This window comes from Echinops telfairi, unplaced genomic scaffold (genome assembly GCF_000313985.2).
Source record: "Echinops telfairi isolate 266 unplaced genomic scaffold, ASM31398v2 ScPeMD7_70;HRSCAF=299, whole genome shotgun sequence".
Lineage (NCBI taxonomy): Eukaryota > Metazoa > Chordata > Mammalia > Afrosoricida > Tenrecidae > Echinops > Echinops telfairi.
In genome coordinates, this window is record NW_022103968.1 from 52,416,160 (window position 1) to 52,430,572 (window position 14,413).

Genomic DNA, 14,413 nt, shown 5'->3' on the forward strand with positions numbered 1-14,413 from the left:
GTAAAAGCAGTTTCACTTGAACTTCTTTTTTTTTGATGGCCGATTTAAGAGAACAGCATGCAGCTGTGAAATTGTGTTTCCTGCTCAGGAAAAATGACAGAAAATCTGTTGTGATGTAGAACACAACTCAAAGGGCAGCAATCAAATGTATGAGCATATTTCTTGTTTCAAAAAAGGTGAAATGTCGATTGATGGCAAGCTTTGTTTTATGTGTCCATCCACTTCCTGAATGGATGAAAATGTTGACTTGTAGTACCTTTGCAGTGTGTTCCACTAGGTCAGAGTGTTAATCAAGCTTTTCTATTTAGAGGTTCTGGAAAGATTGCATAACAGTGTGTGACTCCCCCCCCACCAAAAAAAGGGCCTGATTTGTGGCAGATGGGGGACTGGTTTTGCCACCATGACAATGCACCCGCTCATGAAACCAATCTCAGTGCACCAGTTTTTGGCAAAAAACAGCATGCCTGTCTTGCACCATACATCTTACTCTCCTGACCATACTCCATGCGAACTCTTTTTGTTTCCATGAATGAAGAGGGACATCAAAGGACAGTAAGCAATTTGAGGACAGAGAAGAGATGTGTCAGCCATCCAAAAAGATGAGTTTGAAAAATGTTTCCAAGAATGGAATCGCAGATTTGTGTAACGCAGAGCATTTTGAAGGTGACAAGGTTGTTTTGTGAAAAAATGTAAATACCTAGCCTTGAAAAAAAATTACATTTTGGGGAGGATACCCCCTTGTACATGTATAAATTTCTTTATATATGTTTGTATATATAATATATATTATATATATCTACATATACATATTTCTTTATAAATGTGTGTGCACTTAGAAAGCAATTTATATCAAGAAAATAGCTCACACATTTTTATAACAGGCAAGTTCAGTCCAGGTGAGGTCTGTGGGTCAGATGTTAGGCTGGAGCCTTTTTTCCTGACTCACATCGCTGCCAGGGCTGGTGAATCAGAAAACAGGAAGACCACAGGCTAGTGAGGCAGAAGCAAATGAATCCTGGATCAGCAGGCACTATGGCAGGTTGCTGATAGCTCAGAGGCTTAGCAGGCAATATAGCATTCTGTTGGTTCAAGTCCAGAGAAATGGGAGGTGCTTGAGACAGGTTCAGGATGTAGACCCAGTAAGGAGGGAGGCAACCATGCAGAGTCTCTTTTATAGGAGTAGGCCACACTCTTGAAGAAACTGACCTTCAATTGGAAGCCACTTTAACCATCTCACATCTACTTGGCTGTTCACAATACATTCCATCATGGAGTGGTTTACATTACTTCAGATCCCATCATGGGGAATGCCTTAAGTGAAAAACTGCTGAAGATCTTGGCCCAGCCAAGTTGACACTTAACCTATATAAAAAATAAAAGCCCCCGGGTGTAAATGAGAAAATAAAGTAACCTAACTTCCTCCTCTCCCTATAGATAAAATTTTATCACAAACAAATAAAGGAGTAAAAAAAAAAACAAATAAAGGAGTAATATCTCTCTATATACAAAAGGGTCTTAGAAGTTATTAGGAAAAGAAAAGGCAACCATAGAGAAGGATATTTAAAAGGTGTCAAATCTAACAAGCAAAGAAATGCACACTGTAGTATTTTTTCCCCTATCAGCCTGATGGATAGTAAAATTACTAACAAACCCAAACTAGATAGGGTTAGGAATAGGCCCTATTTTATGATGTTGAGAGAGGAAAAAGTTGTCATTAACTTTCTAGAAGGAAGTTTAACAATGCATTCATTTCACCATGTCCAATTTAATCCAGCAACTCCACCCTTAGTGGTTTATTGCAGAAAGATCATTCAGAATAAGGAATGGATGAAATAATTAGCTCCAGTGGTGCTTTGTGAGTTCACCTTTTTACCTCTCTATTTTTTGTTTGAGCATTATTTTTGGATTTACATATTTTGAGACAATGATGATTGTTTTAAAATTAGGACCCTGAATGGCTCCAACTACTAAGTGTTCACTTCCTAACAAAAGTTGGAAGCTTGAATGCAACCATTTGCACCACAGAAGGAATGGTGATCTTCAGAAAGGTGATAGCTGTGGGAAGCCCTATGGAGCACAGTTCCACTCTGAACCACCCGAGGCGTCAGATCACTATGAATCAGCGTCCACAGCACCTGGTTTGGTTTGAGGGGTTTTTGTGTGTGTGTTTTTTTTTAATTTAGGTATGAATAGTATAGAATTTTCATTCAACAAAAATATTTAAGTTTTCAAAGCTTTTAAAATATGAACTCCTGAGAATTTAAGTTTATTTTAATATCTAGCTTTTCTATTTGATTACAGAAAACTGCAAGAGTTTTTGAACTTCAAAGATCTTCAAACTAGTTTAAAGGAAGCTATTCTATTAGATTATTATGCATCTGGATTTTTGTGGGCTCAAGGGATGGACTTCTCTGTTATTCAGTATTCAAAGTTTATGACTTTGCTAGATATGTTGCTTCATAATCTTAAAAGTAAGTATACATTTTCTCTTTCTACAGAAAGTTATATTTAGTCTTCTGTCTAAATTATGTCACTAGATGCAGATTTCTCCTTTTATTTTAATGAAAATTATTTCTTTCCTACATATATAGCAAAGATACAGTTCATCTCTTTGAGTTGTAAAACCTCAAATTATACCTAACAAGACCAAATTCTCATAATTAATTTACCAAAGATATTTTCATTCATTTAAGATCCTATCAGTATCTTCCAATCCCCACCCCTTTCCCCATAAAGCCAATAAAATAGTTCAAATGTATTAAGATATTTTTATTATTTGAACTGTTTTCATCTCATCTTGTATACAATTTGGGGTACCTCATAATGACCAATGGAAGGAGCAGCTTTGGTCAATGTTGAAAAGAGGGAATATAACGTAATAGCTTTTGCTGCAGATAGATCTGCAAATGTGGTATGTCATGGGGGCAGTGGGCAGTTCTACAAGCATGTTAGATTTAACACAACTACTTGAAGGACTGAGTCTCTGGATCTAGAGGATTGAGACCATAGTCTCAGGAGACACTAAGGTCAATTGGCATAGCAAAATTTACAAAGACAACATTTTATAGTCTACTTTAATAAGCAGGACTGTGGTCTTGAAAGCACGTGAACTCACTACCATCCAGCCGATGCAAACTCATAGCAACCCTATAGGACAGGGTAGAAATACCCCTGAGAGTTTCTGAGACTGTAACTATTTTGGGGAGTTGAAAGCCTCATCTTTCTCCCCTGAAGCAGCTCATGGTTTTGAACTGCCAGCCGTATGGTTAACAGCATTACCCCTACAACACCAAGTACCCCTTGACAGCCTATGAGCAACCATCTAATGTGAAACTCTTGGTCTCTCTCCCTCTTTGGACAAAAGATGAATGATTAATATTGAAAGATGAATGGAAACAATTAGCTGGATGGGCTAATGGACCGTGAAAACATCAATCTCCAGGACCCTGAGATCATGGAAACTAGATGGTACCTGCTACCGGCTGCTCTGAAAGAGATCACTTTTAATGTCCTGGATAAATTGAGGGAGAATATGGAAAAAACCCTCAAAATCATGAAATAAAAGAAACCAGGTTCACAGGCAAGAATTCCCGACTTTGGCACTTAGTCGCCCTTCAGGTCTGGGATTGAACTCACTCCAATGATCCATATTTCAGTGGTCCAAATAATAGGTCTATCAGGGGAACAATAATACTAGCTATGCACCCCTTAATATACTCCATCATTCATGATAAAAAGGGCAGCATTTACCCAAGGAAGGATTAGGGGGAGAAAAGGCAAAAAGACTTGAGACATGGGATAAGTGATGGTAAAATGAGAAGATTGTAATGAATGAGATGAAATAAAATGTGTAGGAATTATTGAATGTAAAACTGATTATCTGTAAACCTTCACCTAATTCACGGTAAAAAGTTTAAAATAAACATTAAATAAATAAAATAAACAGCAACCAGAAGAAGATAATACAGAAACGAGGAAGAAAAATATCTAATCAATAGCAAAGTACTAAAGATAAGGCTGAGCAAATACAAATGACTCTTAAACAAATGAGAAAGCTCAACCTTAATGGTAAGAAATATGCTAATTAAAAATACACAGAAATGTCATTTGCAACATACCAGATTAACAAATCTAAATTTTGTAATTCTCTGAGTTGTCAAAGCTGCAAGAATGTATCATATATTGCTGATGGAAATAGAAAAATACCCCATGTTTTTTGTGTGGAACCTAGCATGCTGTGTACCCTTTCACCCAAATTACGATGAAATATTAATTAAAAATAAAGGCAAACCTGTGTTGCATATCAAATATGCAAATACACCGTCCCATTGATCCAGACATTCCACTTAAGAGAATTTATCCTACTCATACACTTGCATGCATATAACCAAACATACAAGCAAACTTATTTGTTACAGTAACGTTTGTAAGTGCAAAATGCTAGAAACATCAGTTGGAGTCAGTAGCATGGATTAATTTTTCACAATGTAAATATGCTATGCTAATAGATAGGATTAAGGTGTGATGTATTCTGAGTCTCCACCTTACTAGACGGTATGAGCCAAATCGCTTCCCTTTGTTACCTTGGGGATATGGTGTGCTGAAAGACAAAATCACACCCCAATCAAAGCCTTTCCTCTGTGTCTAAAAGCCACCTTGGAAGCAGAGAGAGAAATCTCAGGGTCATTAAGAAAAAGTATGTGCAAGAGAGGTAGAAGCTAAGAACAGAGGCACCAGAGGTTGCAGTAGATAATAGGATAGAGGAAAGAGAGGAGCCATATAAAGACCGGAGCTGAAGTAGACGCATAACACAAAGACTAGGAGATTGGGAGGCAGAGCAGTAGGAAGGCTGCCTGGCCCCAAGAGGCAGAGAGAGGCCAAGGTACCGCATGGCTGAGAGGCTGAGGATCTGAGACTTGGCTGCTGGCTGAAGAGAGGTGCTGTTGTGGACCAATAACTGCACCCTCACTGCTTGTTGATCTTGACTTGCGGTAAACAGTTAACCCTGATTGTAAATTTTGCCTGTGAGTTCTCTGTGGCCGTTGCAGAGAATTATTGAACCCAGCAGGCAAGCAGCATGATGCGGGAGGAAGAGTTGGTGTCAGACTAGGATAAAAGGAGCATGGAGGGCATGTCGACCCCTGCCTTGTGGCAATTGACCCTGGGTTGGTGTGGAGTTGAATTCTCTTTTTCCGCTGTGTAGTCAGAGAAGGTCAGATAGGGTCCCTGCACCATTTTCATGGATATGTATGTATGTATATTTAAGTTAGTTTACACTCACATAATATTTATTGGCTCTGTCTGCTGAGAGGCTTAGAAGCAATGTTACCCCAGTAACAACCAACATACCTAGCACCCAAATCTTCATTTATAATTCCACTTTCCTACAAAGGAACCAGGTCTCCTTAGAATGTGAATACTTGGAGGGTTGAGTAATGAATATTCGTATAAGCAACATGAGCCTGGAGCATGTTGTGCCCCAAAGTGTCTATAAGTGCCATTTCAAAAGAAGGTGGGACAGTATGTCCAAGAATACAACAGCAAACTGAAAAAGCCCCCAGTGTCCCAAGGTGGAACAATTTCAACAACAAAATAACATAGCATTGGATTATAAGCACATGGTAAGATAAATATCCGCGAGTCTACATTGATGTAAATTAATAATTGCATATATTATTAGACGTGGGAGAATAGACAAATCTATGCACAAAAATTCCAAATAACACGTTACTTTGAGGGCTAGGCACACCTTATCTGAGCGAAAGCATTTTCAGTTGCCTCATATTCATGTGAAATGACACTGACTCCGGAAGACTGAAGAATCAGTGCATTTGAACCGTGTCTTGGTGAAGAATATTGAAAGTACCGTGAACTGCCAAAGGAAGAAACATCTGTCTTGGCAGAAGTACAGCAAGAATGCTGCTTAGATGCAAGGATGGAGAGACTCTGTCTCACGTGCTTTGGGCCTGTGGTCAGTCAGGAGAGACCAGTCTGGAGAAGGACATCATGCTTTTTAAAGTGGATGGTCATCGAAAAAGGGAAAGCCCTCAACAACATGGACGAACATAGCGACAGCAACAAACATAAGAACAATTGTGAGCATGGAGCAAGTTTGTTATTAGTACTCCTATAACCTAGTTAATATTGCATTTAAATAATTTACAATGATAGCAGATACAATTTTATGATAAAAATTGAGGTTAAACATTACTAGGGATTCCCTATGTTCTGATACAGAAGAAGGTCCTGAGGTGTGGAGTGAGTTATACCACTAACACAAACTCAAGGTTTCCCCTAAATGTTTCCAATTGAAATCCCCCCTCCAGATGATCTCTTCCCTCCAAGCAGCCACTACAGTGAGTCTCTAGATAGAACCTTAATACCGCTCTACTCTTAGCCTTTCCTACCTTCTCCTCCTCCAAATAAAACCAAATCAAACTCACCATCCTTGAGTTGATGCCAACTCCTAGTGACCCTATAGGACAGAGCAGAACTGCCCCTATGGATCTTGGAGATCATAACCCTATGGAGTCTAAAGCCTCATCTTTCTCCTGCTGAGCAGCTGGTAGATTCAAACTACTGACCTTGCAGTTAACAGCCCAATGCATAACCCACTCTGCTAGCTGGCCTCCTTGTAGCCACAGCAAGTTTGCTCTCTTTTCAAAAACCATAGTTTCGTTTACTTGGATGATTAGTTGGTTTTGTTTTGGTCTTGGATTTTTGTTTTTGTTGTTTTAGATATTGAAAACCAGACTAGAATCATTAAGCAACTACTTTTGATGATGTTAGTGAAGTTGTGTTATTCTTTGACTTTTTCTACTGGCTCTTAACATCACCCCTCTTGAGAAACAATTTATATTGAGTTATAAATGTTTGGTTGTGGAAAAGAAAAAAAAAACTTGGTACTGTATTTTACATAAAAATCTTTATTTCTGGCTTCTGTGGACAATCTCCATGCCCCAAATCCCACTTGATAACAATCATATAAAGCCAAGTGTTGTTTGAGCCCATCTATTTACATTTTCAGCACGAAGTTCAGCACCTCAGTCTACGATTGAACCTTATTCACCAGCTAAGCCAAACCATTTTTAAAAATCACTTTCTGATATGTTCTTATTTCTCAGATCAGAAAAATTTCCTTTCCACTTTGAAACACTCTTCAGATAGAGCTCTTTATCTTGAAATGGAAACACAAACTCATCAGACAACTGTGTAGCTTCATAGTAGTTCAGAGTGGTTGAGTTTGTCTTTTACACAAAAGTATTATTTCATATACAAACAAGTTTTACCATTTGTCCTTGCACCTACTAAAGTAAAATTTTTCACATTAAAGATGTCTTGGCTTATCTTGCTCTGAAAGTTCTTTTCAGTATAATGTTTCACATTTCTCTGTATTCTATTTCAGCACTCCATATGTCTTTAGAAGACAGCATAAAATGGGTGGGAGAAGTTATGGCTGAAGTAGGACCATGCCATTTAGGAAAAAATGATGAATGGAATATCTTTGATGTTACACAAGCCAAAGCTATTATTGATTACTTAAAAATCAGGTATGGATTTTTCCTAGCATTAAATATATTCTACATCTCTTAGAAAATGTCTATTCAATAAAACCATCTTAATTGAATAATTGCAGACCTATCCAAAATGTTTGCAGTAACTAACCCAACCAATAATTAAATAATATACACATTGTATCAGTCTGGGTAGACTAAAGAAACAAATCCACAGAAAATGATATATGTATAAGAGAGAGTTTTATATAAAAGGTTAGTGAACATTAAGAAAGCATCCCAACGCAGTCCAGTCCAAACCCATAATTCCGACGTTAGCCCATGTATCAGACACCAAGCTACAAAGCCTCCTCAAACTCACAAAGCACAAGCAAAGACGCCGACGGCAGGAGAAAAGCCGAATCAGTGAACGTGTAAACATCTCAGCACTGACAGGGGTCTCCACGCAACTTTTCCACCACCCAGGGCTGCATCAGGGTAGGTCCATGTGGCTTCTCCTCAGTGCTGTCTCACAAGAAGTTATCCTTGCCAGCTGCGGCAGAGAACCAGCTAAGGCAGCCGCACACGGGTCCAACCATCAGAGAACAAGGGACAAGACAGGCAAGGCTCACCGAGCCATTTATCTCTCCGCCCTTCAATTAAACTGCCCTTCAATTAATCCCACATGTGTTCATTGGTCAGGTTGGCACAATAAGCCTTAACTAGCACACACATATGCCACCTTCTAAAATGAAATTGAGAGCATTAAACATTTGGGTGAATTTTGTCTTAGAACACAGCAATGAAAATGTTTGCAATAGATCCTATCACTCAATTATAACATTATATTTGTGTTGCTTTTGTTAAATACCAGCCAGTCCATTTTGAGTCAGAGCTATTCTGTGTGTAACAGAATGAAACACTGCCCAGTCCTGCACGACCCTCACTGTCATTGCTTTGTTTAAGGTTGTTCGTTGTTGCACCAATGACATTCGTCCTTCTTGTTGGTGATCTTCATATTATTTTTTTGAATATGAAATACCCTTTAAAGAACATTTATCAACTTTGAAATATATATGCATCAATATAAAGACAAAAAATATCTTAATTTAATTCATACAACTTTCTATGTCAAAAAACAAGAAAATAAAAGTAAAAAGCAAAAAATGTGTAGTGATATTTTACTTACCAAGCTCAGTGTACTTCTCCAGGAACTGGTCTCTCGTCATAATATGTCCAAAGCACATCAGACAGTCTTGCCTTCTTTCATTGTAACGAGCACCCTGGCTGTACTTCATGCAAGTAGGATTTGCTCGTCGGGAGTCTGTTCGGTGCTCTTCACCAGAATGCAAAGGGATCCCTTCTTCAGGCTTCCTTGCTTAGTGTCTAGCTTTCACGTCTCTGCAAGGCAATTGAAAATGCCATGGTTTGGGTCGGTCTCAAAGGGAATTCTTTGCTCTTTAACATTTTAAAGAGAAGTTTTGCAGCAGATTTGCCCAAGACACTATGTCCTTTGATTACCTAGCTGTGGCTTCTGTCGACATTGGTTGTGGATCTATGAAAAATGAAATCCGTGACAATTTCAATCTTTCTCCATTTATCCTGATGTTACCTCTTGGTCCAGTCTTGAAGACTTTTGTTTCTTTTATGTTAAGGTGTAATCCATACCAATGTCTTTGATCTTCATCAGTAAATATGTTTAAGCCTTGATCAATTTCAGCAAGCAAGATTGAGTCATCTGCATATCACAGGTTGTTATGAGCCTTCCTCTAAACCTGATGCCATGTTCATCATCAGATAGTCTCCTTTATCTGATTATTTGCTCACCATAAAGACTCATTGAGTCTGGCGAGTGACACAACTTTAAGTCACACCTTCTCGGATTTTAAACCATGACATTTTCCCTTGTTCTGTTTGAATGACTACTTGTTGATCTATGGACAGGTTCCACATGAAAACTTGTCAGTGTTTTAAAATTCTCATTGTTCACTCCACAACCCCCTCCCCCCACCCAAGGAAAAACAAACCTACCATTGAGTCAATTCTGATTCACGGTGAAACTTTGCACAGGGTAGAACTTCCATGTCGGTTTCCTAGAGTGTAACCCTTTGTTGTTATTGCTTCCTCACCGCCATCAAGCGGGTGCCAACTCATAGCAGTCGTGTAACACAGGGTAGAATGGCCTCTCTGAGTTTCAAAGACTGTAACTCTTCAGGGAGTAGAAAGCCCCCTCTTTGTACCAAGAAGCAGCAGGTGATTTCAAACTGCTGACCTTAGGGTTAGCAGCCCAACACCTAACCACCGCCAGAGGGCCTCCCCATCAACTTGGTTCCAAGTCATAGCAACCCCAGGTACAGCCGAATAAACCTGTGCCCAGTTCTGCACCGGCTTCACAATTGTTCTTAGGTTTCAGTCTTGTCGATCTGTCTCATCAAGGGACTTTCTCTTTTTCGCCGTCCCTCCACTTTACTAAGCATGATGTCCTTCTACAGGAAATGGTCTCTCCAAATAATAGAAAGTATGGAGTAGCTGCAAGGTCACCTGTTCAAAACCACAAGGGCTTCGTGGGAGAAAAAGGAGGCTTTCTATTCCTACAAAGAATTACAGTTTCAGAACCCACACAGGCAGTTATAACTTGTCTTATGGGGCCCCTATGAATCACTATGAATTGGAATTGACCTGAGTGTACTTCTTGAAAAGAGTAGAAAGCCTCATATGCTGTGGAGAAACTAGTGGTTTCAAATCGCTGACTTTGTGGTTAGCAGCCTGGTGCATAACCCACTACTCCACACAGCTGAATGTCTTAGTATGGTAAATAAAACACTGGTAAATATATTTCTGATATTCTGTGCTTTTAGTCAAGACACACCTGACATTAGCAACGGTATCCTATGCTCCGCATCCTCATCTGAATTTGGCTTGAATTTCTGGCAATTCCCTGTTGAGGTGTGGCTGCAGTCATTTTTTAAATTATCTTCAGCACAATTTTACTTGCATATGATATTAATTATATTGTTCTATAATTTTCTCATTCTAACACTCAACTACAATAGACTCTATATTTTAAGTACAGGATTTAACTCATCTTGATGTAGAAACTATATATTTTAAAGAGCAGCATTCATTTTCATTTAAAAGTTTATTTTAAGTGATTTGTATTAGAAATGGAAGAGATTTATGTATGCCCTTCCTCTAATTTATTTTATGTCTTGAAATATTTTGTTGAATTGGCCAATTAAACTCATTAAGTCTTTCTTTTGGCTTAGAAATTGATGGCAGGTTGAGGAAAAGTATTTTTTATTACAGTAATTCTTCATTGTTGAACATCGAAATCTGTCTTTGCATATAATCTGTCACAAGGTCAGATTAGAGTCATGCATCTCACATAGGGGCCGTTTTTAGAGCTTGCAAATATTTTAAGCTAGAGTAGGTAAAAAGATTTCTTTTGTTAACTAAACACTTCTCTGGAGCAGTATCTATGCCCCTCTTATACCACATAGTCTAATGTTTTCCACTGTTAAAATTTAAATTCCCAAATAAAGGCTGCTGAATGACATCCTAGACACGTACGCTCCTGCTGTGCTTGGCAACGGTCCTGGTTGTAGTCTGGAAGCTTTTTAAACATTAATATGTTTAATATGATACAGCTTATATACTTGTTTCTGGCATGAATTAATAACAGCATATGATGTAATGTTTTATATATAATGCATTTGATATAATATGATTTCTTAATATACCTCCTAATGTGTCTCTCACTAAAAGCCACATTATTCTTCATATTAATTAGAATAAGAAGGCAAGGTACATGCGGGGGTGAGGAAGGGCATGGGGAGGGTTTCTGGGGAGGGAGCAAAGGGTGGAAATGTAGAAGTAGAGAAAATCTGGTCCCCAAAGTCTTTCTGCTCATCAGGGCATGAACATCACTGGGCAAGAGGAATTCCGCTCCACACACTTGTCTAGCTTCTTCTTTCTATATTTGAGGCTGCCAGGGTTCTCTTGCAGAACACATTTTTACAGCTGAGCTCTAAGCTCAGGGGGTTTATAATGGGCAAGGGGACTGATAGTTAACCATGGCAGTACAAACCATGCAGGCACAGCAATGACACCTTGCACATGGTGACGGATGGCAGCACTTTCCCTTTCATCTCGTCTCTCTGGGAAAATTCTCCTGACGTTTTCTTTCAGATGATTAAATTAGGAGAAATATGTCACTGTTAGTCACCTTTAAATCCCAACCAGGGTAACTTTATATACCAAGAATCACCAGTATCACTGCTCGCAAAACAATAATTGAGAAATTCGGCAAATAAGAGCCTATCAACTATTTCGATGCTGTTACATTCTCATATTGTGATTTCAAAGAGATCATCTGTTTTAAAAATCTCTGTTACAGAAAAATAAAATATCAGAACAGGTGCTGTGGAGACAGGAGTTGTGTAAAGCAAATGTGATTTTATACAACACCCATTTAGAATTCCTCATTGGCCCAGAACTATAGGCTATTGACAACACTAAGTCATATAATACTGTTCATTTTGATGATTACAAAAAAGGTTCATACCTGTATAATGAATTTAATAATCATATTGCATGTTTCAATTTAACACAATAGGACATTCACCCAAACTGTGAATATGGTAGTCAATTTAGAAAAAGCAGTTTTAAAAACATGACCCATATCAGATGAAACTTAACTGACCAAAACAATTGGAAGCTCTATCATACTCTTAATAGACTTAAAATTACATATTGTTCATATTTCTGTTATAAAGAATTTTTTAAAAGTAACTTCACTCCCCCATTATTGTACTTATGAGCAAATTTACTTGGCCACGCACAATATACATATTTGTATATGTGAATATTCATGTGTAACTTGCACAAATACAAGTATTGTTGGTTTGGTCAAGTTCCACCAAGTCCGATCCTACTCATAGCAATGAATGAATGGCAGAGAAACTGCCCAGTCCTTGCTGCTATCCTATTACTTGTTATGTTTGAGCCCATTTTTGCAGCCACTGTGTCAATTCTTCTCATCGAGGATCACCCTCCTTTTCAGGGCCCCTTGACTTTACCATTTATAATGCCCTTCCCTGGAGACTGATCTTGCTGATAATGTGTGCAAAATATGTGAGATGAAGTCTAGCCACCCCGGCTTCCAAAGAACATTCTGGCTGTACTTCTTCCAAGACAGATTTATTTGTTCTTTTGGCAGTCATGGTCCTTTCAATATTCTTCAGCAGCACCATAATTTAAATGAAGTGGTTCTCCTTTGGTTTTCCTTACTTAATGTCCAAATTTCACATGCGTCTGAGGCAATTGAAAACACCGTGGCTTCAGTCAGGCACACTGTCTTCATCAAAGTGACACCCTTACTCTCCAAGAAGTCTTCTGCTGAAGTGTTGCCCAGGCCAGTGCATCCTTTGATTTCCCGACTGTTGCTTCCGTGAGCATTGATTGCGGATCCAAACAAGATAAAATCTTTGACAATTCAGTATTTTCTTCATTTATCATGATGTCATCTATTTGTCTACCTGTGAAGATTTTGGTCTTAGTTACATTGAGTTGCAAGCTATCCTGAAGGATGCAGTCATTGGTCTCCATCAGCAAGTGCTTCAAGTCCTCCTCACTTTCAGCAAAAAATGTGTCATCGCAGATTGTTAATAAGCTATCCTCCAATCTGGATGCTCAGTTCTTATTCATATAGTCCAACTTCCTATATTATTTGCTCAGCATACAGATTTATTTATTTAGTTAGTTAGTTTAAAGGATACAACACTGATATACCTTTCCTGATTTTAAACAACTCACTCCTTTCTTATTGTGTTTGAATGACAGCCTATTGGTCCATGTACAGATGCACATGAGCACAGTGAAGTGTTCTTGAATTCCCATTCTTCTCAAGGCTATCCATAGTTTGTTATGGTCCACACAATCAAATGCCTTTGTTCAGTCAATAAAACACAATGAAAATCTTTCTGGTATTCTCTGCTTTCAACCAAGGTACATCTGATGTCATCAATGAGGGAAACCTCATTCCATATCCTCTTCTGAATCTGGCTTTAATTTCTGGCAGCTTCCTCATGATGTCCTGCTATAACATTGTTGAATTTTGAAAGCAAAATTATGCTTGCATGTAATATTAATGACATTGCTCAATAATTTCCACACTGTTGAGTCACCATTCTTTGAAATGGGTATAAATATGATCTCTTCCAGTCAGTTTTTCAGATAGCTTTCTTCCAGATTTCTTGGCATAAAAGGGTAAGGGTTTCCAGTATTGCATCAGTTTACTGAAACATTTAAATAGATGTGGCACCAATCCCTGAAGCCTTGTTTTTCACTAGTGCCTTTAGTGCAGCTTGGATTTCTTTCAGTACCATTGGTTCTTGATCATATGCTACCTCTTGAAGTGGTTGAATGTATAGTGACTGTGTATTCTTTCCATCTTTTTATGCCCCTATTCAGTATTTTGTCTATATGCTCATCAGTGTTACAACTTGAAGTTTTTCTTCAGTTCCTTCAGATTGATATTTCTTTCTTTTTAAAAAATCATTTTATTGCAGACTCATACAACTCTTATCACAATCCATACATACATACATTGTGTCGAGCACATTGGTACATTTGTCGCCATCATCATTCTCAAAACATTTTCTTTCTACTTGAACCCTTGTTATCAGCTCCTCATTTTCCCCTCCCTCCCTGCCCCACATCACGAACCCTTGCAAATTATTATTATTTTGTCATATCTTACACTGTCCGACATCTCCCTTCACCCATTTTTCTGTTGTCCATCCCCCAGGGAGGGGGTTATATGTAGATCGCTATGATCAGTTCCGCCTTTCTACCCCACCTTCCCTCCACCCTCCCGGTATCACCACTCTCACCACTGGTCCTGAAGGGATCATCTGTCC

General features: G+C 38.5%; 1 protein-coding gene across 2 annotated transcripts in view; it reads left to right on the forward strand.

Moving 5' to 3' along the window:
• The window catches only part of CABCOCO1 (ciliary associated calcium binding coiled-coil 1), a 171,544-nt gene that overhangs the window by 26,694 nt on the left and 130,437 nt on the right, over positions 1 to 14,413 (forward strand). For both annotated transcript variants that reach the window (XM_045291489.1, XM_045291490.1), the window contains exons 3-4: positions 2,302 to 2,471; positions 7,406 to 7,550. In XM_045291489.1, the coding sequence (XP_045147424.1) occupies positions 2,302 to 2,471; positions 7,406 to 7,550 (315 nt within the window). The remainder of the gene's footprint in view (positions 1 to 2,301; positions 2,472 to 7,405; positions 7,551 to 14,413) is intronic.